The 24059-nt window shown below is 46.0% G+C and overlaps 2 protein-coding genes across 10 annotated transcripts; both read right to left on the bottom strand.

Moving 5' to 3' along the window:
• Positions 1 to 266: 266 nt before the first annotated feature.
• LOC136450526 (DNA-(apurinic or apyrimidinic site) endonuclease, chloroplastic-like) lies at positions 267 to 11879 on the bottom strand. 9 transcript variants are annotated; one of them, XM_066451006.1, is made up of 9 exons: positions 11759 to 11879; positions 6918 to 6982; positions 6631 to 6863; positions 6354 to 6461; positions 6052 to 6189; positions 5906 to 5953; positions 5630 to 5710; positions 4284 to 4437; positions 267 to 664 (listed from the first exon to the last, which is right to left on the bottom strand). In XM_066451006.1, exons 2-9 carry the CDS (start codon positions 6952 to 6954, stop codon positions 543 to 545), a joined length of 921 nt encoding a protein of 306 aa, XP_066307103.1. In that variant the 5' UTR covers positions 6955 to 6982; positions 11759 to 11879; the 3' UTR covers positions 267 to 542. The 9 variants fall into 9 exon arrangements, 7 of the variants coding, with proteins under 7 accessions (XP_066307103.1, XP_066307102.1, XP_066307100.1 ...); XM_066451005.1 differs by having other exon boundaries at positions 11743 to 11871; XM_066451003.1 differs by lacking the exon at positions 11759 to 11879 and adding an exon at positions 11312 to 11725.
• A 632-nt stretch (positions 11880 to 12511) lies between these two features.
• Positions 12512 to 22412, bottom strand: LOC136450528 (DNA-(apurinic or apyrimidinic site) endonuclease, chloroplastic-like). Its single transcript, XM_066451009.1, has 12 exons — positions 21616 to 22412; positions 18581 to 18737; positions 18403 to 18500; positions 18238 to 18317; positions 17624 to 17863; positions 17284 to 17540; positions 17026 to 17136; positions 16137 to 16274; positions 16008 to 16055; positions 15055 to 15135; positions 13239 to 13398; positions 12512 to 12846 (listed from the first exon to the last, which is right to left on the bottom strand). Exons 1-12 carry the CDS (start codon positions 22395 to 22397, stop codon positions 12725 to 12727), a joined length of 2274 nt encoding a protein of 757 aa, XP_066307106.1. The 5' UTR covers positions 22398 to 22412; the 3' UTR covers positions 12512 to 12724.
• Between the last annotated feature and the right edge of the window lie 1647 nt (positions 22413 to 24059).

Here is a 24059-nt window from a genome sequence, read left to right on the forward strand (position 1 = left end):
GCTAAGTGCTCTTGTATCCTTTTAGCTATGTATACCCTTCGTGGGTATAGAGGCCATACTAATGAATCCATTATCTAAAAAATGTGGACTAAGAGCAACGCCATGTGGAGCAAAATGCGGAGTTATCAGTTATGTGGACTAAGCTGACCCTTTGTCTGGTGGTCATGAATACGGGTAAATGCAAGTAGACATATATGCATAGGAGAACAAATATAGTAGAACAAAGATAGTTCCCTCGCAAAACACTCTAAATTCAAGATGCCAAATTGTGAATGTAAAACGATGTGTTATTCGGTGGGATGTATTCACGACGTATAAGAACATCAGCTAATTGCTCTAGGCTATCTTTTAACTTCACGAACACAACGTGAATAGGTGATCCACTACCTCCACAGACCACAGGAGACCACGCGAAGTACCACCACCTGAATTTGAATAGTTTTCAGCCTACATAAGCAAAATCTTTCTACAAGTCTTTTTATTTAGGATGATGCTTAAACTTCATGCTTCAGTTGTCAAGTAGCTGAGAGATGCATCGGAGCCTACAACTTCAGCACAAGGCCAATTGGACTGTGATCGCTGAGCGATACATCTGGCAGAGTGTAGGAATCATGGACCTTGTCGGCAATAGATTCTGACGCAAGAAAGTAATCCAGTCTCCAGCCTGTTAAAATTTAGATCAAAAGGTGAAAACAGATCATTATATATTTCCAGCAAAGAACAAAAAAGCCTAGTAAAGAGGAGATAGTTCTATTACTACTACTAGTAGGCTGTTCAAAATAAGAATAATTATGATTTTTTAAACGAATCAGGCAAAGCTGTCGATTATATTAAAAAGAAGAAAACCCAGACTGGGTAGTACAACACAACAAAAAACGACAACAACACAAACTAAAGCGACTGAAACAACTAAAACAAACATTGTTGGACACCAAAGATCCAAACCTCCACAAACTCCTCCGCAATAGCCAGCCAAGTGACACCCATCACATGGACAATAGTCGTCGTTAGAACACGAAAGTCGCACTTGCGTCATCGCTCATGACTCCTAACGAAGAGACAGAGAGGCCTCCGCCACAAAGTCCCAAAAGGCACGACCCTTTAAACTCATCAGTGGCTTGAGGAGGTCTGGTGGCAACAATTCCTTCAGGCAAACTACAATGTATTACATTGCACCCTCATTGAACTTCCCATCCTTCCCAACAACACCCAAATCCTTTAACACATTGCGTTGTGCAATGCGGCCACTTCGACGAAGCGAAGCTCTATCATAGGACTTGCGTCGGCGTCTTGCAGGTGTAGCCGATGGTGAAGGTGGGTGTATAGGGGGACATGTCAATTCGTTCTCCTCCATAGCCGTGGCCATTGAAGAAGATGTTGCATTAATTGATGGATCCTCTATCGATCTAGACACTTCTTCATTGACCTCAGTCGTAGAATGCAATGGGTTGTCTTTGATGGTGAAGACTTCTTCCTTGACGTCCGTCATAGAATGCGTAGGGTTGTTTTCAATAGTGATGAGAAAGACGGGGTCCTCAACTATCACTTTTGAGATAGCTTCCTCATCATCGGATACATCCCCCACCAGAACAAAATCCTCAACATGGGTGATGGTCTGTAGCAACAAGGCTGTCGAGGGCATAGCAACAACCTTCTCTATGGTCATCTCACCATTGATGGAAGATCACATGTGTCCTCACACACCAAGGAGGCAGCAGGCGTGCAAACCTCCACAGGAGAAGCAAGGATCGATGACATCACCGAAGGCCCCTCGGTGGCTTGTCCAAGGGCATCTTTTGGCGAATCTCTGCATCAATTGTCCTTGTGGCCACCTCCTTACTGTCAGGGTTCAACACTGTGTGAAACTCCAACTCATCGGCTACAGGGTTTGTTGTGGAAAATAATGGATTCGAAGACTACCGAACCGGGGAACAAGGACCAAAAAGACCCACCAAGTCTGCAATGAAATGACCCTCGCTAGGTGGCCCTCCTCATTCCAGATGGTTGGCCATCCGTGCAAGCCACAACTTGATGGTTGATATCTCATCCCTAAAAGGACGCACCACCTCCTCAAGGCGAGATACGAAGAACTCCTGGAGATCTGAACGAAGCGACTTCATCGAAGGCCCAAACAAAGATTGAAGGTCAGAGGTGGACGAACCATGTCCAGCGTGACAATGGCAACCACATGCAGCACATCGAGGATGGCGATTAGTCGAAACCGACAGCGGATCACGACAACCATTTGGGGAGATGTAGCCACAACATCTGCCCATCTCCGAGCATTTTGAAGATGGCTATGGTGGGAAGGAGAGCCAAAACGTGGTGAAGCCGAGGGGGACTGGAGGTGGCAATGTCGCTCTTTATGCCCAGGGCGATGACATCGAATGCAGCGGAAGGAGTCCCGACACGAGCTGACCTAGTGATCACGAGCAAGACAACGGTAGCATCTTCCACATTTCCATGATTTGAAGGCAAGGCTAGGGTCCTTCGGGGGTGTTTGGTTTCTACAGGACCACCTAAAATTCCTGTCATATCGAATGTTTGACACATACATGGAGTATTAAATATAGACTAATTACAAAACTAATTACATAACTTGCGACTAATTTACGAGACGAATCTTTTAAGCCTAATTAGTCCATGATTTGACAACGTGGAGCTACAGTAAACATATGCTAATGACAGATTAATTAGGCTTAAAAAATCGTCTCGCAAATTAGCCTTCATCTATGTAATTGGTTTTATAATTAATCTATATTTAATATTCTTTATTAGTATCTAAATATTCAATGTGACATACTTACCTCCGTTTTTGTTTACTTGTCACCAACCTTTTACTGTAGCAAATTTGACCGTCTGTTTTTTTCTTCTAAAAAATCTTAGATACTTCAATGTATATAACACTGATGAAGTATGTTCAATAAAGAATCATATATGTGAAAACTTGATGTATCTAGAAATCTTTTGCAGAAAAAAACAGACGGTCAAATTTGCTACAGTAAAAGATTGGTGACAAGTAAAGGAAAACGGAGGGAAATAAATTTTAGGCCGAAGAACCAAACACCCACCCCCTTACTTGACCTGGACGATGGTGGCAACTGCTGCACACTGTAGCCCGACGATGAGCTGTGCGAAGGGTGACTCTGTGAACCATCCTTTCTTGACTTGGATGACGGTGGCGACGGCTGCACATTGCAGCCTGAGGATGAGTTGTGCAAACGGGGACTCACTGGGCGCCAAACGCCCAGAGGCCGACGGTGGCGACGACATGGCTCCTCACATGCCAGCAGCAAACTCCTGGAGGTGGCAGCCGGCAGAGGACCTGGAGGCGCAGCGGGCGGTGGAGAGCCTCACGAGACCCTCCGCCAAGGAGGCGGCGCCGGATCCTGCAGCAGGCCGCGTTCCCCGACTGCAGCTTGTGCAGCAGGATTCGGCTTCAGCCACAGCAGGTACCCCTCGTGACGGCGGCGGCGTGGACGCCAGAGATCCCTTCGGTGCAGCGTCTGCTGGCGTCGCGGTCGTCAGAGATCCCCTCGGCTGACGAGCGGGCGTAGGGACTAGGGAGCCCCCCTCGGGGCAGCGGCAGCCCTCGTGCAAGAGATGCAGATGAGGGCAGTGTCTGGCGGTCGGGACGGCGGCGGTCGACGATGGGGTTCCGTGGCGACGGACTACGTCGCGGCCTTCTCCGTGACGGATCACAACGGTCCGCCTCGTGTGCCTCCACCAGCGGGCTCTACATCTCGTCCAAGAGGGCAAGACCCCAGATCCGGGCTACGGCGGTCGGTCGGGGCGGCGACGGGCGCGACGCGAGGCGGCGGCGGCGGCGGCGGCAAACGCATCGGGGTGCGCTGCTCCCAACTCGCTGGTGGTGCTGCTGCTGCCGAGCGTGCGGACGGGGATGGCAGGGCCGCTCGCAAGCAGAGATGCGGCGCCGGGCTCACGAGCAGAGATGCTGCTGCTGCCGAGCGGGATGACGGAGGATGGCCCCGGTCGTGAGCAGATCCAGCGGCGCCCTCCGATGACTGTTGGGCGGCGGCGTGGTCGAGGCCGGGGCGGCGACAGCCGGCGGCGTGGGCGAGGCCCGGACGGCGGCGGCGGCGAGGCTGGTGATGCTAGCTGCTATAATAATTACGATTGATAGTGTCACCCCAAAATAATGAGGCCAGGGGACTGCTCCGTCGTTGTAATTTAGTCTAAAAAACAAAGGGTATGAAATGCAAAGACAACCAAATTTGAGAAATTAAGTTGCTGGATAATCACCCCAACACACTACACGATACCTTTGTTGGTAATGCGCTGGTTTTCACCCCAGAAAGTGTAGGCCACAGCATTCGGGTGTTGTTTGCGGAATGTATCAATAAGGCCTTTGCTAGTGAAGTTCTCCTCAAATGACTCCCTCTCTTCAATTGTGAAACCTGCAGCCTCGGTTTTTGCCTGAAAAAACAGATTTGAAATGAGTTATCCACCTAAAGGCAAGAGCAAGGGACTGGTACAACAAGAAAGAAAACTGGGAAGTAAATGGGACTCAAATAGACTGTTTTATGCACAGATATTATCCTAGAGCAAACAGGAGACTTCCGTGTTTAACTTTTAGCAACAGTGCATATTCAATATCAAGCTATGGAGAACTGACAAGTTCATATGTTTTGATGTCAGGTTCTGGATATGCCTGTTTTGTAGTACATCTTTCAGAGTTTTCTGTTATGTGTTTATTCTTTTGTCTTTGCTGAAAAAGATTATAAGCTTTGTGTGCCTATGATTCTATGAAGTACTGGCATGCTCATGGACAGATCTCAAAGTGTTTCCTAGCACCGATATAAAAAAAATATTTCCTAGCACTGATATAAAAAAAGTATTTCCTAGCACATTAGAAAAGTTATACTGTAACCCTAACAAGGGAAGATGCCAATAAACACCTTTTAGTTTCTCTGAAATTTTCTCAGAATGAGGAACCATACATTGAAAGGATGGAATAAAAGGAGACTTGAAATGATGGAATATATCCAAAGACAGCCTTAGATAAAAGTGCTTGGAAAACAGCTATTCACGTGCCTGAATCTTGATTGTTTCTGATGGGTTTCAACTCTAGTCTACCCCAACTTGTTTGGGACTTAAATGCTTTGTTGTTGTTGTTGTTGAGGAACCATACATGTCAGACGACAAAAAAAAAAAAAAAAGAGAACAATGCTCACAAGTCACAAGGACTTGAAAGGCAATTATGTTTCATATCTAATTGTTCTTTTAGTAGATAACAATATTTAGACACGACACACAAGAACATCCTAAACAAAAACTTGCTTCTAACTACAGCATGGTATACCTGCCTCTGCCTATCATGTTCTCTAGAGGATATAACAGCTCTTAAGTGAAAGTATGTACTAAAAAACAGGAGGCATATCTCCTCAGAAAGGGAGAAAAAAAATCTGCAATTCCCCTTAATTTTTTTTTGTGATTTCCCCTTAAAAAAATTGGCACCTATAACAATGTACATATATTATATAGATTCCCAAAAAAGTTCCACTAGTCTTTTATGGTATCCTGTCATTGAGAACCATGAAAAGAGAACAGTAGCATGTTCAAACGTTTGGACAATGTTTCTAAGGAAAGGGTGAGCAAATACACTTACTTGAGGATTGTGAATGTCAATACTTTCGCGAGCACAGTTTAGATCCCCAGCAACAATTACTGGTTTGGAACATTCCAGTTTCTGCAGACCAAAAGCTCATCTCAGTTGCACTTTGCAAAGTTATATTTCGAGGGACAAATTGAGAAGTTGGAGTACAAGCCATGGTGTAGAACAACACAGAATAATAATAAAAAGCACAGTACAGCTCCTCAATTGACATAAAAAATAACAATGGGTCATACTAAATAAGGACATTGGAAAGATAAGTGGATGCACCTTTATGAAGTCGCTAAAGCATGGATCCCAATCATCGACCCTGTAATTCTGAAGACCAAGAGGCAACAAAACAAAATTAGATATGCTAAGCAATTGCAGCACAACATAAATGAACACTAACAATATAAAGGAATAATAGATTTTACCAGTCTACGTAAACCACGGCCAGAATTTGGGATATAAGCATTGACCAAGTAAAAATCATCAAACTCCAAGGTAATAAGCCTGCCTTCCTGATCATGCTCTGGTATGCCAAGCCCGTATTGGACTGAGATTGGTTGTACCTGTTAATGCATACGGAAGAACATGGAAAGTGAGGTTAGATATACTATGTATCAACTGATGGTATTCGGATCAAAAGATTTATTGCAATGCTGCTTCCCACTGACTTTTTAGTCAGTACAAAAGGGAGGTGCTGGGCATTAGCCACAGCAAGAAGAGAACATACCCGTGATATCACAGCAGTTCCTGAATAACCAAACCTTGCAACACTGCATGACCAATAGGTGTAATCATATTCAGGTACAAGGTTCTTAAAAAGGTCAACATTGCGCTCCTGAAAAGAGAATGAAAACCTGGTCATGACACAGATATGTGCATCATAATGAAAGATCAACATATCATGGTATATTGGAAACCCCATGTATTTAAATCGAACCAACCCACTGCCCAGGATGAAGCTGTACATAAAAGGGAGTAGTAATGGAAACACGAAAACAACTTACCTCCAAGTGTGTCTCTTGAAGGCATAAGACGTCAAAGTTCTCTCTGCCAACCAATTCATCTGCAGAAAACCCTGACTGTACCATAGTTTGCAGTCCATTAACGTTCCAGGACAGAATCTTCATAGAATTGGTATCAGTGCTAAGTGGCGGAGGCCTCATTGTCCTTGGATTATAAGCAACCCATTGTGGTCGTCTCTCTTGGTGGGTAAGGCGAGTCCAGGGCTCAGACTTCCGGGCAGGGTAACCACGCTGAGAAGATGTGGAGCTCATGTTCGCCGCAGACCTCTGGGCAGGGTAACCACGCTGAGAAGATGTGGAGCTCATGTTCGCCGCGATGCGCTTGATTCCAGGACTGCAGAAACAGGAGTTCAGGACCTTGGAATTAACAAGGCACACAGATAAAAACAAGAATGTAGGTGACAGCTGATCAGGAAACATTGTAAATCTGACATCAAGTGATTCAATCTAAGGCCATGTTTAGTTCCTCTATTTTGCAAAATAATTTTGGATTCTGGGTCATCTTTTTGCAAAATGTAACTAAACATGGGTGTGAAAAGTGCAAAAAGTTCCCCTCCAAAAAATTTCACATTTTGGACTCCAGACTCCCGAATCCGAAATTTTTCGCCTCGGTCCGCGGCCTGGATGCTCCTGGACCCCTCGCCCGCTCCCTCCCTACCCTATCCATTCGCTTGGCCACCACTCTCCTTCTTCCTTTCCCCATCTCCATCTCCGCCACTCTCCTCCACCGCCGCCGCGCTGATCTCCCTCGCAGCCACTCCTCTCGGTCTCTCCCCCACCTCCTCCATCGCCAGCCTTCACCTTCTTCCCCACACTTCCTTCACCGCGGCCGGCCGTGCCCTCTCCGCGCGTAGATCGGGCTTTCAAGCCGCGTCCGAGCGCTCATGGACGGATTCGAAGGCAACGGCGACGGGTACGGAAACGACGACGGCACCCGCGATTTCTTCTCCCAACCGGAGCACTCGTCGGCTTTCAACCTCTACTCCGACCCGCCGGCGCAGTTCCCTAGCTCAAGCTCCATCAGCGCTCAACGGGCCGGCCTCTCCTCCCTCGATCTCAACTCCAACGGCGAGGCTTGGTCCGGAATGGGGAGGTACGAGAACCTCCTACGCTACGGCCAGGACGAAGCAGATGGCGAGGGCGGCTTCTCCCCCTCTCCCGTGCGCGTCCGTGCCTCCGGGCGTACCCTTGGTGTTCGGACGGCTCGATCCGGCGGCGGAGGAGGTGGCATGGCCGGCTGCGCGGGCCTCAACTCCGGCGCTCCGCGTGCCCCACGGCCGCCTCCACTCTTCGGCAGCGGCACGCGTGGATCTTCGTCCACCGCACCTTCTGGATCGGTTCCCCGTAGCGGTCGCCGGTCCCATTCTCCGGCAACTCATCCGGCAGCCATGGCAGATGACAACTTCAACGTGGATCCGGTCGCAGATGGTGAAGAAGACGACCTCGAAGAGATTCCGACGCCCACTAGGAACGCTCGAGCCTCGGTATGAACCATATCCTCCCTCGTTGGCTTACCATTTTCACGTGTTTTCATTTGCTGAATGCATGATGTGTATGTACGTATCTATGTTCCAATTTGGTTTAGGCTAAAAAAGATAAATGCAATTGGAATGGGCCAAACACAGGTGTCCTGTGCACCCTGTGGTGTCAACAGATCAATAAGGGCAATTGCGTGAGAGGGAACATGACCAAAAAAGGGTGGGATGAGGTTCTAACTCGGTTTAGAGCAGCCACCAATTTGGTTCATGATAAGGAACAGCTTGGTAGTAGGTACAGGCAACTGAAATCCTTGTATGGGTTCATTAAGAAATTAAAGACTCAATCAGGCCTTGGCCGTAAAGAGGATGGGAGTGTCATAGCAACTGAAGATTGGTGGGAAAATAATACAAAGGTACTTGTACCCTCCTTTGTTAGATTTGTAGACAGTAGTGATATGTTTGTAGGTTTCTAAACTTTGAGTACCATCTGCAGGGCCACCCAGAATGGAAAAAGTTGAAGAATGGGTGGCCAGATTACTTGGAAGACCTAGAGCATATGTTTCATGGAGTAGCTGTTGATGGATCCACTGCATATGTCCCTGGACAAGGAGAAGTTCTGGAAATGGATGATGAAGAAGATGATGAAGAAGATGATGGCAATGATGATTCAGTTACCCCAGCGACACCAGTCACTCCTAGCAGCAATGGTAGCCTCAAGAGAGCTAGCAGCATATGCACAACTGCCAAAAGTCCTAAGAAGACCAAGTTAAAGAGTCCAGCCTTGAGGACCATAAACAGATTCATGGCAAACAATGAAAGGATACAAGAGGAAAGGAACAAATACCTTGCTGCGGCTGTGGAAGCAAAGATCAGTGCCAAACAATCCAAGGAAGATGTCATGTTTGAGAAGATTAAGCAAGTTTAGCGTCTAGCTAAGGAATGTGGGGTTCAGGAGTCAGATCCTGTTCAATGGTTGGCTGTGCTTCGTATCTGCCAGGATCCAATAGTCCGTGACTTCTTCATTGCAACTGATACTAATGAGGGGAGACGTGCGGTTATTGAGTCCTTTGCAAGGGTTTAGGGTACTAGGCTGCAATTTCATTTATCTAGCATCAGTTCCATCAATTGAACTATGTTGTGTTATTTAATCAGTTCAACTATGTTCTGTTATTTAATCGGTTGAACTTGAAGTCATGAATGATGTGGTTTATGTGAAATCTGTGATGGATGATGTGGTTTCTGTGAGTTTTATTATACTGAAATCTGTGATGAATGAACTGTGACTTATATTATGCTGATATATGAGTGAACTTTTATTCCAGTGGCTTATATGGTTCCAATTTGGTATATTCCAGTGACTTGTACTAATTATTGTTATTTATATGATCAGGCTGGAATTTCAGTGAGGCCATAGGTCATTTGTGATGATCAAGATGAGGATTCCAGTGATGATGAGATATTGTCACTTATTGCTGAGGATGGCAATTCAGAATTTATGTTTGGTATGCTTATGTATGCCATGCATTATGATAAATACTGTACTAGGGCCCCATATAGGCAACCTTTCATGTCTAGGCTTCAGTGGGTGCAAAATAAATTACAAGATAGAGATAGATGCTACAAAATATTTAGGATAAGCCCAACAATGTTTTATAGGTTGCATGAGTTGCTTACAGAGTCATATGGCCTGAAATCTAGTAAGAAGTCTAGTTCAATTGAAGCCTTAGGAATGTTTCTGTGGATGGTTGGTGCACCCCAGCCAGTCAGGCAAGCTGAGGACAGGTTAGAGAAGTCACTAGGCACAGTCCATACCAATTTCTATAAGGTGTTGAAATGCCTGACAAAACTAGCTAAGGACATCATTAAGCCCGAGGACTCAGATTTTACAGCAATCCATCCTAGGCTGATGAGTCCACGGTTCTATCCATTTTTCAAGGATTGTATAGGAGCAATTGATGGCACTCATGTACCTTGTGTTGTGCCAAGTCATAAGGTGATTCAACACATATGTCGCAAGGGAATGACAACCCAAAATGTGTTGGCTGTTTGTAACTTCGACATGAAGTTCACCTTTGTGCTTGCTGGATGGCCTGGATCAGTGCATGATATGAGAGTTTTCACTGATGCCACTACGACCTTCGGTCATGTCTTTCCACACCCACCAACAGGTAAGCACCCATCAAGATGGAATGGCCAGATTACTTGTGATCGAGGTCACTAACTAACTGGTTGTGATGTGCAGGTAAATACTACTTGGTCGATTCCGGCTATCCAAACCGGCCAGGATACCTTGCACATTACAAGGGAACCATGTATCATCTGCCGGAGTATCGTCATGCCCAGGAACCTCAAGGTAAAACAGAAATCTTCAATTTTGCACATTCGTCTCTTAGAAATGTCATCGAGAGATCTTTTGGGGTTTTGAAGATAAAGTGGAGGATTTTGTTGAGTATGCCGAGATATCCACCTCATGTGCAAAGCCAAATAATAGTAGCTTGCATGGCATTGCATAATTTTATTAGGAGCGGTGGCATAGTGGACAAGGATTTTGATCGTTGTGATTGTGATGAGAATTATGTGCCACCCGAAGCTCTGGCATCGCAGCCACAAACTCAGGCCTCGTCGTCAAGGAATGAATCTGTGTTGATGAATGCTTTCCGTGACTCAATTGCGCTTGCTTTGATGAATAGGACATAAAATTCGTACATGAGTGATGTGGTTTCTGTGTATGAGTGATTGTTATATGTTGTAATGCTTATGAGTGATTTGTGCCTTCAGTTGTAATGGACTTGTGACATTGAACATTTGTACATGAGTTATATGGTTTCTGTGTATGAGTGATTCTGTGCATGTAAATGTGCCGAGCAGCATGCATAGCATGCATGTGCATGGCTGGTATGAATGGTCCAAAAGCATCATTTATTATGGATAAATCTGTCATCTTTTATTACAGCTCAAAAGTTTTCAGGTATATCTAAACAGGGTTTGAAATTTTTTTGCAGAATTAGATTTTCACCTTAAAAACATTTTGCAGAAAGTTTTAACCCATTTCACATCTAAACACCACCTAAGCAGAAGAATCCCGAAGCACAAGGCAAACTTCATATACAGAACAAAGGTGTGCATCTGCTACCCAGTTCCCCAATCCCATTGACCAAATACAGCCCCATAGATAGAATCCCAACCGTCCATAGGCGACAGTGGTGAGGCCGCGGGCAAAGGCGGCGGCGCAGCCCAGACGTTGCAGACAGGGCAGCGCGGCGAGATGGCTGCCACGGAACATGCGCAGGCCTGCGGCGTGCATGGCCATGGTCATGGTTGCGGGCACAGGTGCGAGTCCTACGGCGGGCGTCTGCGCGAGAGGTTCCGGCGGCGTGTGTTCGCGCGCGCAGGGTTGCGAGCGGCGGGAGTGGCGGGGGGCGGAGCAGGCGGTGGCGGTCCTGGGCCTGAGGGAGGCAGGGTGACCGGGGACGGGCGAGGCAAGTGGCACAGCCGATCGGGCTCTATATAGGTAGCAGGCTACAAAGAAAATCCATCGCCATCGTTTCCCATCTAGAATTCACAGAACTTGGGAAGCAAGCAAGCAATCGCATAGAGAGAGAGAGGAAAGACGCACAGGAGGAAATTGGTACCCGTCTTGCCGATGATGCCGTCGAGCAGGTGATTTCTTTCTGGTTTTGTAAAACCCGCAGGGCTTAACGCCTTCTTTAACCTATGGGGGATCTTGGCGAAAGTGGCTCGCGGATATTTGTAGGCTCGGTCTCGGCGCGTCTCTTTCGCCGGAGGCCCGAACCGACTCAAGTTTGTTTGTTTTTTTTCCCAGAAAATCTGTTAAGAGCCGAGAGGGGCCCTGCCTTGCTGCCTACTCTTTGAGATCTGTTCAACAAGAGTACGCCAGCGGCATCCTCTGATTTGTCTCGGTTTGGACCCGTGTTAAAAAAAGTGCTGCTTAATAATTCTTGTATAACCAAAAAAAAGACCTGCATTTTGATGTTCAGATAAACGTTCACCATTTTGCGGTGTCCGTGAGCTCATATACACAACATAATTGATTAATTGTGTTCTACTAAAAAAATGATTAATTGTGACGCTTAGCTAGTTTTACCAAGCACATAGTAACACTTCATTCAAGTCCTAGGTTACGTCAGAAGAACAGTTTCGGCTATGCGTGAAACTGCATGGCACAGTTTTTCTGACGCCATCAGCGGCACAACACATGACAGGATAGCTTAATGAGCTCAACAGGTTAAGGTCAGTATAATAATTTCATAACCAGATAATGAGCTTTCCCTGCTGCTCATGCTAAGCTGCACAACTGCAGCACAAGATATGATCCATTGATCGGGCTGCATATCTACACTACAAAGGTGCAGCATCACTAACAGTAGTCGTCCACTAGTCATTTTGATGGATATTCAAATCTGCTCAGTGCATTACAAAGCCTCATTGTTTCACTAATAGTCTGATACAAAAATCGCTGATCCTGCCATGGATCTGCACGAACCAAAAAAAAACCCTCTGGAATAAGCATCGCTGTCTGAGAATTAGGGCACAGGCTTCAGATTGAATGTTTGGCATAGCCAGTGATGTGATACAGCCTACAGCTTCAGTACGAGGCCAAGGGGACTGTGATCACTGGCAGAGATGTCCGGAAGAATATATGAATCGTGGACTTTTTCAGCGATTGACTCCGACACAAGAAAGTAATCCAGGCGCCAACCTTGGATCCAATGCACAAATCAAAACAGAGGTGAAATGATGAGCATGATCGTCAGTTATGTTGGAACAACAAATGAATATACCAATTTTGACATACTTGGATCCAATGCACAAATCAAAACAGAGGTGAAATGATGAGCATGATCGTCAGTTATGTTGGAACAACAAATGAATATACCAATTTTGACATAGTGCTTGTGCATGATGGATGTAAGATTGCTCAGAAACCATGCTAAATTACAGAAGCTTCCATGTATTGTGGCACAAATTGCTAAAATCATAGGTATGTTTGTAAGTGGCACATAATCTCAAGGATGTGTCTGAAACAGCACATAAAGTCATAAACACACAATAACAGGTGGCAAAACCCAAATCACCAGTCATAGTACATACCTTTGTTTGTCTTCCGCGCATTATGCCTGTACCCCCAGTAACTATAGGCAACAACACTAGGATGCTGTTTCCGAAACGTATCAACAAACCCTTTGGACAAAAAATTGGTCTCAAATGATTCTCTTTCCTCGTTTGTGAAGCCTGCGCTTTTACGATTTCCCTGGAAAAAAGGTATTAAAAATGGGTTAAGACCATGTAGAAAAGATAGGTGAAGCAGCTAAAGCAAAACTGGTAAGTGGTAACATTTGCCACATATTCCAATCCGATGGAGGGCACCAAGCATATACATAAATATATATATGAGCAACAGGGAGTACAGGTTGCTCAAAAAACAGCACCATGGCAATGCAATTTAAGGTATCTGTTTCTCACAACTTGGGCAATAATTTGCTTTACTCTTCAAGCTTTCTAATTAAACCGGATAAGAACTCTCAGATCTAACAACAAGGGTCTAAAACCAAGGCTAAATTTCTCTGTAATTCTACTTTATTACAAGGATCATGATGTTTGTAGCATAAAACAAATAGCCAAATATAGGACACAACTAGAAAGGCGCGCGGCCTTGCCGCGCAGTGCCTGTATTATGTCGAAGTATTATAGCTGATACAGAATTTATTTCATGTACGGAGTAATAATAATTGTATGCAGGTAGAAGTACACTTTTTTTAAGCTACTTGGCTTCGTTATTTTTTAGGTGTCATGGTTTGCAACAAAACGTACGTGAAAAGATTATCAGTGGAAATTATGTGTACACGTGAATATATACAAATGTTATTGTATGTATTTAAATTATCTGTGTAGCCCTACAACAATGGATGTTATTGATATATATTGTGTTAGTCATATAAGCAATTTTTATATGAAGTATAGAATTTGCAAGCTTTTTTTCGAATTTTGTAAATGCTCAACAACGTTCATAGACGTGGTTATTTAAGAGTACGAACACATGCATGGATTTTAACCGGTGGTAATAAACCTTTGGTTGATTTGGTTTCTCAAATATTATTATATAGATGCCAATTGAAATTTGGAGCATGAGTATCTGAAGGTAAATGATAAAAATACTTCAATATGTGAAATGGATATAGATGGAGAAACTGAATTGTTAGTGTTGAATATTTGAAGCTGCACTAATGTGTACGATATTACTACGTATATATCTATTGCATAGTTCTATTTATGAGAAACAAAATAGAACTTGTTTTTATTTTATTTTATGATTTTTATTTGATTTTATATAGATTTTTTAACTTTTAGCTGATTAAAACCTGAAAGAAAAAGGAAAACCTAATAGGACAAACGTTTTGCACCTAGGCCCCTGTACTTTTCCTTATTCTCAACATGCTCTGATGTGTCAATAATTGTTTTAATGAGTCAGGAGTTTAGCATTGGGAACCCTGGAAAAGCTTCTATTCTCCTTTCCTCATCCACGAGCGCTCAGCAGAGCACAGCACGCACACAGGGTGCGGATGCCAGGCGGGGCCGTGGCCCGCTGGCCACGTGCACAGGCGTGTTTGCAGCGGCGCAGCTCGGTCACGACCGTGGCAAGGCCGCCAGGGATGGCCGGGAATGCCACAGCAACGGCGCAGGAGGCGCCCGCACCCCGCTCGCGCTGGGGCCGCTGGCCACCCGCCTGCGTTATCGCGGCTCGATCTGGGCCGTCCACGTGCCCGATCCGACGGTCGGGAACGGCGATCGACGTGGCCACACTCACTGGCTCGCTTTTGGTGCGTAAATCGTATTAGAGAAGATAAGTGTAAGACTACAAATTTACAATACATTCAGCATAAAAGAATTCAAACAAATGGTTACTCACAGCAGGGTCATGTATATCAATCTCCTGGTGCGCACAATTAAGGTCACCGGTTAGTATGACAGGCTTCGATTTCTCCAATTCCTGCACAATCATAAGAGATGTGTATGGTCATACCAGAACTTAGCAGCACGAGATCTAAAAAATAATTTGTTGTTAGCGGTGCAACGATCACTACTGAAGCCTGTAAATGAAGGAGGTGATTGTGTCTGAAAAATCATGCATATCTGAGTAGCATGTTGTGTCTTTTTGCACAGGACAACAGCCGTGAAGAATACTAGGGTTTAGAACTTTAGATGGTCATTACTTTGGTAACTAGGAAAACACAAGAATTAGATGGCCATTACTATGAAAAAGTACACTAGGGGTTTTCGAAAATCCCCTTGATTTGAAAGGGAATCTTTCAATATGCTAGCTTGATTGGTAAAGGGCAAAGCAAAATAAAAGGATATTGATGATAGACAATAAAGAAAATAGGATGTGCCCTAAAATAGACCCAAAATTAAAGGGCGTACCCAGTGCGGAGAGCTTAATGTATTAAAATATTTAAAACTGCCACTCTAACTAAATTTGGACATCTTGATACATATTTTCTGGGTCTGCCCCTAATTAGAACATTTCTTTCAATCTTAGTTCTTACTAAGGCTTTGTTATGTGCAAATTTATACAAGGGTGACCCATCATTGAAAAGAGTGTTTGGATGAAGTGATTGCTCTAGAAATTTAGTCCAACCAGTGCTAAATCCTATGTATTTGAAATTTTGGATCCAAATCCCCCATATCAAATAGAATCAATGCAATGAAAAAATGACATGAACAAAATGCACGCAAAATTAGTTCTGTACTTCTGTTTCAGTAGAAACATACTTAACGCTTTGACAGAAGAAGAGGAATAGACGATAAGTAGCATGAGCAAGCTACTTCAAAATAATAATAGGAGTAAAATAAGACACATACTTTCATGTAGTTACCAAGGGATGGATCCCACTCCGTGACCCTGTAAGTCTGCACAGAAATACATGCTCATGGACTTCAGATTGTAACCTCAGATGATTTATACTAGAAAGAAAAATACTAATTGTTTACCAATCTTTTTAGACCATCACCAGAGTTTGGTACATAAGCAGTTAACAGGTAGAAGTCATCAAACTCTACAGTCACAACCCTCCCTTCTGTATCATGGTCTGGTATACCAAGCCCATACTTGATCGAGAGTGGTTTGACCTACAGGCAACGCATGACACATGATGGATAGAAAGAAAATATAAAACACAAAAATGTTCACAAAAATCTTGCAGGATGCTAGCATATCCTGTTAATCAAGAAGTTTATGCTTAAGGCTACCATTTAACAAATTGGAGCAGAAGAAAGGTTAACAATGATCAAGCCAGGAGCCCAGGACCCAGGATCACAATACAATAAATATATTTGTGTAGTATTGGACTAAATATCAGAAGAAATCGAACAGTGGTTAACCAGGTTGCAATATAGCCCAAGGGAAGAGGAAAGTAATAGTGATTAATCATATATTTTAAATGATTCTTTCCTTTTTTTATTAAAGTATATCTCAGTGAAGCTTGCTTTAGTGTGAGTGGCACAAATTTCTTTCTAGCCATGGCTTAGTGTGAGTGGGGTGTGTTGGGAAGGTTTATTCTGGCCACTCCCGGTTGTGCGACTCCTTTTTCTTAATAAAATGACATGCAGCTCTCCTGCATTGTTCGAGAGAAAAAAAAACAGTGAAGCTTGCTTTAGATTTCAGAAATGGAAAACCCTGAAATCTCAAAATTGAAGAGACATAGGTGTGATGGTTCCTAGGTGAGGGAGCGCATCATGGCACTTTGCTCCTTCTTTCCATTTCTTTCAGGTTTCTGTGCAGTTGCTTCTAAAGAACTAAAACAGAACAAACCAATAGGTGTTCATAGATGTTCTGTTTCTACTAGTTACATGTATGAGGCATTGGGTAGGTGATGCGTACTCTTGAAATTATTGCAGTGCCAGAATAGCCAAGCTTTGACACACTGCAAGTAAAGAAACTATTTGTGTAGCCATCAAGCAAAGTGTCCTTAATAACTTCAACATCCTTCTCCTGCCCAGAACAAAGCAAATATAGTGAATTTACTGTCAGAAAATAATTTAGAAAGGATAGAATGTGCAATGTTAGAAAAATTATATTGTCATTAACATTTTTTAGGATAACTCCAAATGAACTTAGCAAAAATAACTAAGATTTTGCCTGCATTTTTGTCTCTTGTAAGCATAGCACATCAAAGTCCTCCCTCTGTGCTAACTGCTGCACAGAGAAGCCTCTTGATTTGAGCAATGCTTTCAATCCATTGACATTCCATGACATAATCTTCAGAGCCCGTGTATCCTTGCTAAGAGGTGGAGGCCTCATAGTCTTAGGGTTGTATGGAATCCAGCCGGCTTGTGGTTTCTTATGCACGAGTACAGTCCAAGGCTCTGAATCATCATTAGGAACAGCACCTTGGACTGTGTGGTAGAGTAACAAACAGTTAGCCAAGGGGAAAGTGATCTTTCAACAGGAGTAAAGATAAGTCAACAAATGTGCATACCGACAAATGTTTCCTTCTGGACAATAGTCTTACTTAGCTTGACATTAGTCACAGAATTCTCCTCAAGAGTGGTGCACTTGCTTGACTTTTGTTTTGTTCTACTTCTTTTCTTGCTAGGTGTTTCAGAAATAATTTCAGAACTTTCTAGTTTTTGTTCCATCACAACAGAAGCACCACCTTTTCTTTTTAAAGGTACCTCCGAGGGGCTAACCAGCTCAATGGATGACTTTCCCTCTTCACCTGTGGAAAGAAAACAAGTTTCTGGCTATTAATAAGCTTCATTCAAACACTATTTAAACAAGGACATATATGAGTGACTATGGTCTATAAAGGATCCATCCACGCCCCTGAATTTCCTGTTCCTGCATCATAAAACCTTGCTACGTCGATAGAGAAGCCATAAGAGCTTGAAGATCTCATGCAAGCAAAATTTTCAGAATTGACATATTTGGTTCACTATTTCACTAGCTAACGACATGGTAAGTTTGGGGCAAATCTGACCAAAGTCTTATCTTACTGCTGCAAAGGGCATAATGAATGAAACTAAAGAGTTCTAACACAAAAAACAAGGATTTAGTTCAAAGATACTACTACAAGTCTGAACTAACACATACCATTTGCTTCCACGCCCAGAGAATCCATCAGGGCTGATACTAAATCTTTCTTGGTACCTTTCACAGAAACACCCATCCTCCTTCAAGATTTTAGTGCACAAAGAGTTAAAAGAACACATCAATTATCACCAATGGACAAGAAGGGAAGAGTGACAAAGTTTAAACCTCGTGAGCTCCCTAAGCTCCTTGACAGTCATTGATTGGAGCTGGCTAGGGTTGCTCCTCACTCGCTCTATCTCCAAGTCACTTTCAGCAGCATCTTCCTAGGATCCAAACAGAAAGGTATGAAACAAAACTACAATACAACGGTCAGAGAGTATGAGCACAAGGGAAACAGACCAACCTTCTCTATGACTGTCTGCTCATCTTTCTTGACCTCACTGTTCTTAGAGGCAGCTCTACGCGAATATGTAGCCCTCATTCTGTCCCTCGTGGTGATGAGATTCACTAGTGCAGGTACTCTTGAACTGAAATTCGCACTTCGGAGCCCACAGGTATACCTATTAGAGAAGAAAAGCCAATGTTTAACATCTACTGATGTAGAATTGCGCCATTCCAAGCTAAACGATTCTTGTGACAATGAATCCAGGTATGAGATAACTGTGGACAAACATCCTCTTGCACTGATGGATACTTCAAGGTTGACATAGGGTTTGGGTTTCACATTATGTGCAAATGAGTTTGAGCTGAAGTAATAAGTTCTTCATTATTAAAGAAAAAGCCTTAAGCGCACCCGCGCTTGTGACATATGTTCCCTGAGACCCTGACCATATTTTCTTTGACTAAATTACATAATCCACATCAATGACGCTGTTGACACTTGACAATTCAAAGCGCACAATAAAAGAAACGGGTATTTCCATTCGTGGCCAAACCCTCGATGGGCTCGTCCCCCTATTGAGGGTGCCCCTTGGATCGCGAAGAACCGAATCGACGCAGTAACGCAGACCAGATGGGATGAACCGACTAGAAGGCAGAAAATGCGCCATAGGAGAGAAGAGAGCAAGAGAGGGTGGGGGGAAGATGAGTACCGTACTGGCAGAGGCGGAGGAGGGAGGCGCCGCGCAGCAGCAGCGGCATCGGTCGGCGAGCGAGTGCGCGAAGACGCCGGGACGTGGAGCGGTAAAAGGAGTGCGCTGCGCTCGGCTCGGCGTGAGGAAGTGCCGAAGTGGGCTGTGGCCTGTGGGCGCCCGGGTGGCCGTGCGGGCGAGAGCCGGCGAGGGCGACTCTGCGGCGCGTTTTGGCGTGGTAGTACCGCTCTGATGGGCTGCACTCCTATCCCGGCCGGCCTGGCAAGCCCAGCACTGTAGGCCTGTTTGGTTGGAAGCCTGACTACCTAAACTGTTCCCCTAAATAAAAACTTACCTAAGTTGTGCAACATTATTCAACTCTAGATCACTAAAAATTAGACGCATGAGATTGTTGACTGGACCATGCGTGGGCCAGACAGTTTTCTCATGATCTAATCCAAACAGCTTGGTTCAGAACCAAACAAGTCTATCTTCCCTCCCGACATTCATCTAGAACTCAAAATACTTCCCTCTTTAAAACTTTGCCTGAAACTCTGTTTCAGTCGATCCGTTCACGACTTCACGTCAATACGGAATACGCCGCCGATAAGCTCAACCATGAGCCATCCGCCAACTCCTTTTTCTTGATTTCCTTCTATAAAGGGAGAAAATGTCATAGGCAAAGTAGAGGCACAAACAGACAGTGGAGTCGATGTGTATGGAACACGTGAATCTGCGATAGGTCTTACGGCCTCCGTGGCTACGTCCCTATTTTTTTTTCCGACGCCACTAAGCCCGAGTGCCCGACGAACAAAACGGAGCCGACGAACAAAGCGGAAAGGGTAAGATGGTGCAAAGGCTAGCGTAATTCGACAATCACCACACTAATAAACACAAGACGAAACCATTATTAAACGGGAAACAACAAATGAGAGTTCGGTTCAGTTCATTGCACTGCCTACTCTACTCTAATGTCGAAAAAAAAAGGGTTAATTTGAACCATGCCATTATAAATGTCACGTTTTGGAAATCTACCACTACTATTCACGATATTGGAAATCTGTCATTACAATTTCTACTTTCCTTGAACCGTGCCATTTTATACACCTGACTACCCCTTGGGCCCATCTATATACGCATGTATTTCTGTATTACCCAAACTGCCCCTTTCTTCTTCCTCAGTCAAGAAGCTAAAATCTCAAAACAATGGCGTCATGAGGTGTGTGGACAGCGCAAGGCGTGGGAGTGGGGGCGACTGCCGGTGAAGCGCGGGTGCAGCAGTCCTCCACGTACATCATCTCTCTCGCTCTCTCTCTATAGCTCATGCCACCAGCTAACGGCGGACCATCTCGTTCCCTTCCCTCGCCGTCGATGAAGAAAGCAACAGGGCCGGCACAAGGGTGGCCGTGAACCCGACGATCCGGCGCACCAGAGGAGGGCGGCGGTGTTGCAGCGGTCGCGGCGGCGCTTCGTGTGTGTGGGCCCCCACCCTACTGCGGCGGCGTGGCCGGATCTGCGGGCGCCAGTGCGGCTGAGTCCGCCGACAGCGCCATGGCAGCCTGCCGAGCACTTGATGCGGGAGAGGAGGGCACAAGAGCCTAGCCTAGCTGCTCCATGAGGCGGTCCCGGAGCACGTGGGCCTCATGCTGGCCCAGGGACGTCGGGCGGAACGTATGTAGCCGACCGCCGGCGAGGGCACCACCCGCTGCTTGGACCCGTCGGCGCGTGGTTAGGGATGTTCGGTGGTAGGGTCAGGGGTATAGGGACGAGCGAGGTAGTTGTCTCCGCAGAGTTGTTGTGGTGGGCTGCAGTGCACCCCCGCCGCCCAACAGGGCGGAGGCCATCGCCGGCGCCAGCGAGGTTCCACGAGCTCGATTGGTGCGATGGCAATTTGGATCCAGGAGAGCGGTAGTGGTGGTTGAGCTCGACGGCAACCATGCCATGGGAAGCGGTGGCGAGGGTGTTGGGGATGAGGGCCGACGTTGCAACCACCATGTTCGCCGCCGACAATACCTCCATGCCTTGTATTGAGGAGAAGAAACAGATGAGGAAGAAAGGGGCATTTCAGGCAATAGTGGTCTGCAACCGGGTCCAAAGACATCTAAGATGTAGAAAATGGCATGCTTCAAGTAAAATGTGAATTATAATGGTATATTTATAAATAGACGAATAGTAATGGTAGATCTCCAATCCGTGATATTTCTAATGGCATGGTTCAAATTAACCCAAAAAAAAAACACTCTACTCTACACTCTGCTTCTCTGAACCGGAATTCCCATTCGACCGTGCACGAGATCATGGAGAAGCACGTGCATTTTACAGGAGGAAATGCTGCAGATATCGGAGCCCCTCGTCGGCGCACACGTACCGACACTCGCACATCACTCCGAGCCTCACCTTCTCCACCACCATCTCCTCCCCAGCCAGCTCCACGACCACCTCCGCATCCAGCTTCGCGCCGCCGCAGCCGGGCGCGGGCAGCCTCGCGGCGACCCCCGCCTCGCCTCTGCCGCCGAAGGCGACGGCGCCTGCCGCCCTTGCCGCCGGCACCTTGGCGTCCATCATCAGGACCGCCGCCGCGGGTTCCTCTTCCTCCCCGCGGCGCGCCGTCGTCCGCACCGCCGTCCACCTGACGCGCCACTCCCCCGGCCCGATCGCCGCGTTCCGGTCGCTCAGGTCGACCCCGAACAGGAACAGCGCCGCGGAGTTCTTGACATGGGCGGGGGCGGCCCTGTCCGCGGCGACCAGGAACGACAGCGTGCTGTCGCCGCCGGCCGTGACGATGTCGACGGCGAAGGAGACGTCCGCGAGGGCGAGGCGCGGGGCCGGGAGCGCGCGGCAGCGGACGGACGCGGAGCGGAACAGCTTGAACAGGCGCCGGTGCGGAGAGGACGAGCACCGCCGGTCGTCGTCGCTGCCGGCGGCGCTGCTGTCGGTGTCGGGGAGGAGGCTCAGCGCGGAGGGGAAGTGCTGCACGCACAGCCGCGCCCAGAGGTAGTCCGCGGCGAAGGCGGCGTGCCACGAGGTGGACACGCAGGAGGCCGCCGCGAGGGACGCGGCGTCGAGGAAGGGCGCGACGAGGGGGAGCGCCTCCCACGGGGGTGGCGCCGGCGGCGCCGGCATTGCTATCGCCTCGCCCTCGTCGTGCATCTCAGATTGGGTGGCTGGCTGAGCTCGTATTCGTAAGTAGCTCGGTGTTCTCGCGGTCACTGCGTTTATTATATCAGCGTTCAGCGTGAGGCCGAGAGCGTACGGACGCCGGAGTACGGCAAGGGATGCGGCCATGCGGGGAAGGAACGGGTTGCAATGGGAGAAGGGTGTGCGGGGCGCGGGGCGGTGCGCGCGCGCGGGTGGAGCACACGTGGTCGGGCAGGATCACGGTGGCGCGGCGTGCGCTAGGCGCGTGGCGTGCGAGGAGAAGCCTTCGAACGGAGCGCGCCGAGAGAGCGGTGTACGCTGACAACGTGACAAGTACTCCACGCTGTTTTGCAGCCGAGTGATCATGCACAGCATGTCAGCGTACCACTTATGTCTCCTAATTTATCTTTCTGTTCCTATTCGTGAAAAAATATGGGTCACAAATCAGTTCCCGAGGAATCACGAAATTTGTGGAGAAGGCTTTATTATTAGCTCAGAATATTTTCGTTACATCAATGGAGCTCTTACACCTTACATTAGTCTCAACATGACCGCATATTGTACAACCATCGGAAGGTAGATCAGCTATGGCTGTTGAGATCTAAGGACTACGTCCAGCACTTCCCTCTTGTGATCTGTTCATTTTCTAGGAACCGTGTAGCCTGCAAAATAATTCAAATTAAAAGAAATACCATGGATAGTCACATTTAAAGTTCACAATTTACACTATACTCATCATATAAATAAACACATAAAACACTTACTTCCGCACCGGAAGCCATGCTCAAATGGCCTCTTACATTGCTCAGCAACATACACAACCTTCTCCATGCACACGACCTTCTCAATCTCCTTGGTGACCTTGGCGCACAGGCAAGGAACATTTGCCTTCTTGATGACACCACAACAGCCATCTGCAGGAGGGATCTTTGGATTCGCTGGAAACATCACGTACTGCTTGCATTCACTTATCAGGCTTTGGAGGTCATTATCACAGCCTCCATCAGCCTGAGAGCCTACGACGGACATGGCTACTACAAAAGAGAGGACTAAGAACAAGGTCGGAAGTTTTGCCATGTTTACTAGTTCTTGGGGGTGCCTGTTGAAGGTTACTAAAAGAACTGTGTTGTGAGATGATTTTAGAGCACCTGGGTTTTTATAGATGTGGTGAGGGAGGGTCACCCAACTTTGTGTCAACTTTATGCTGCATGCTCGATATATTGATATGGCATGGAGTCGAGCTATATGGACAAATGTTAATATTTATGTTGCATGTTATACAAGTGTCAAAATTAGTGTTGCATGTGAGGCAGGTGTCATTTTTTACATTATATGCTATATAATACATGTGTCAATCTAGAGCTGCATGTCAGACAAGTGTCAAAACTACTGCTACTGTATAGACAAGTGTAAACAACTAGGGCTTCTATATTCACAAGTGTTAAAGGTCAATGATGACATGTAGAAAAGTTGTTCGGGTGAAAACAGAAGTAAGACATAAATGAAAATAAATGTAACGCAAGAATCACATATTTCATTAATTTGTTTTGAGTGCGGAATGTGAACCCCAATATAAGAAATGATGATATAAAAATGGAGACAATGGCACTTCACCTATATTTTGGACTCCAAGTGTTTATTTGCATACATTTGTTTTGAGTGCGGCGCATAATA

The sequence above is a fragment of the Miscanthus floridulus genome, chromosome 5, assembly GCF_019320115.1.
Source record: "Miscanthus floridulus cultivar M001 chromosome 5, ASM1932011v1, whole genome shotgun sequence".
NCBI lineage: Eukaryota > Viridiplantae > Streptophyta > Magnoliopsida > Poales > Poaceae > Miscanthus > Miscanthus floridulus.

What these genes read in the sequence shown, in the direction of transcription:
- LOC136450528 (XM_066451009.1), bottom strand. Translation starts at nt 22,397, where the DNA reads ATGCACGACGAGGGCGAGGCGATAGCAATGCCGGCGCCGCCGGCGCCA. An exon ending in CCAGAAGGAAACATTTGTCG is followed by an intron (nt 17,541 to 17,623) that starts GTATGCACATTT and finishes TCTACCACACAG; the next exon opens with TCCAAGGTGCTGTTCCTAAT. An exon ending in TTGATATACATGACCCTGCT is followed by an intron (nt 13,399 to 15,054) that starts GTGAGTAACCAT and finishes CCTTTTTTCCAG; the next exon opens with GGAAATCGTAAAAGCGCAGG.
- LOC136450526 (XM_066451001.1), bottom strand. Translation starts at nt 11,442, where the DNA reads ATGACCATGGCCATGCACGCCGCAGGCCTGCGCATGTTCCGTGGCAGC. An exon ending in GAACTGCTGTGATATCACGG is followed by an intron (nt 6,190 to 6,353) that starts GTATGTTCTCTT and finishes ATGCATTAACAG; the next exon opens with GTACAACCAATCTCAGTCCA. An exon ending in GCTTTAGCGACTTCATAAAG is followed by an intron (nt 5,711 to 5,905) that starts GTGCATCCACTT and finishes TTTGGTCTGCAG; the next exon opens with AAACTGGAATGTTCCAAACC.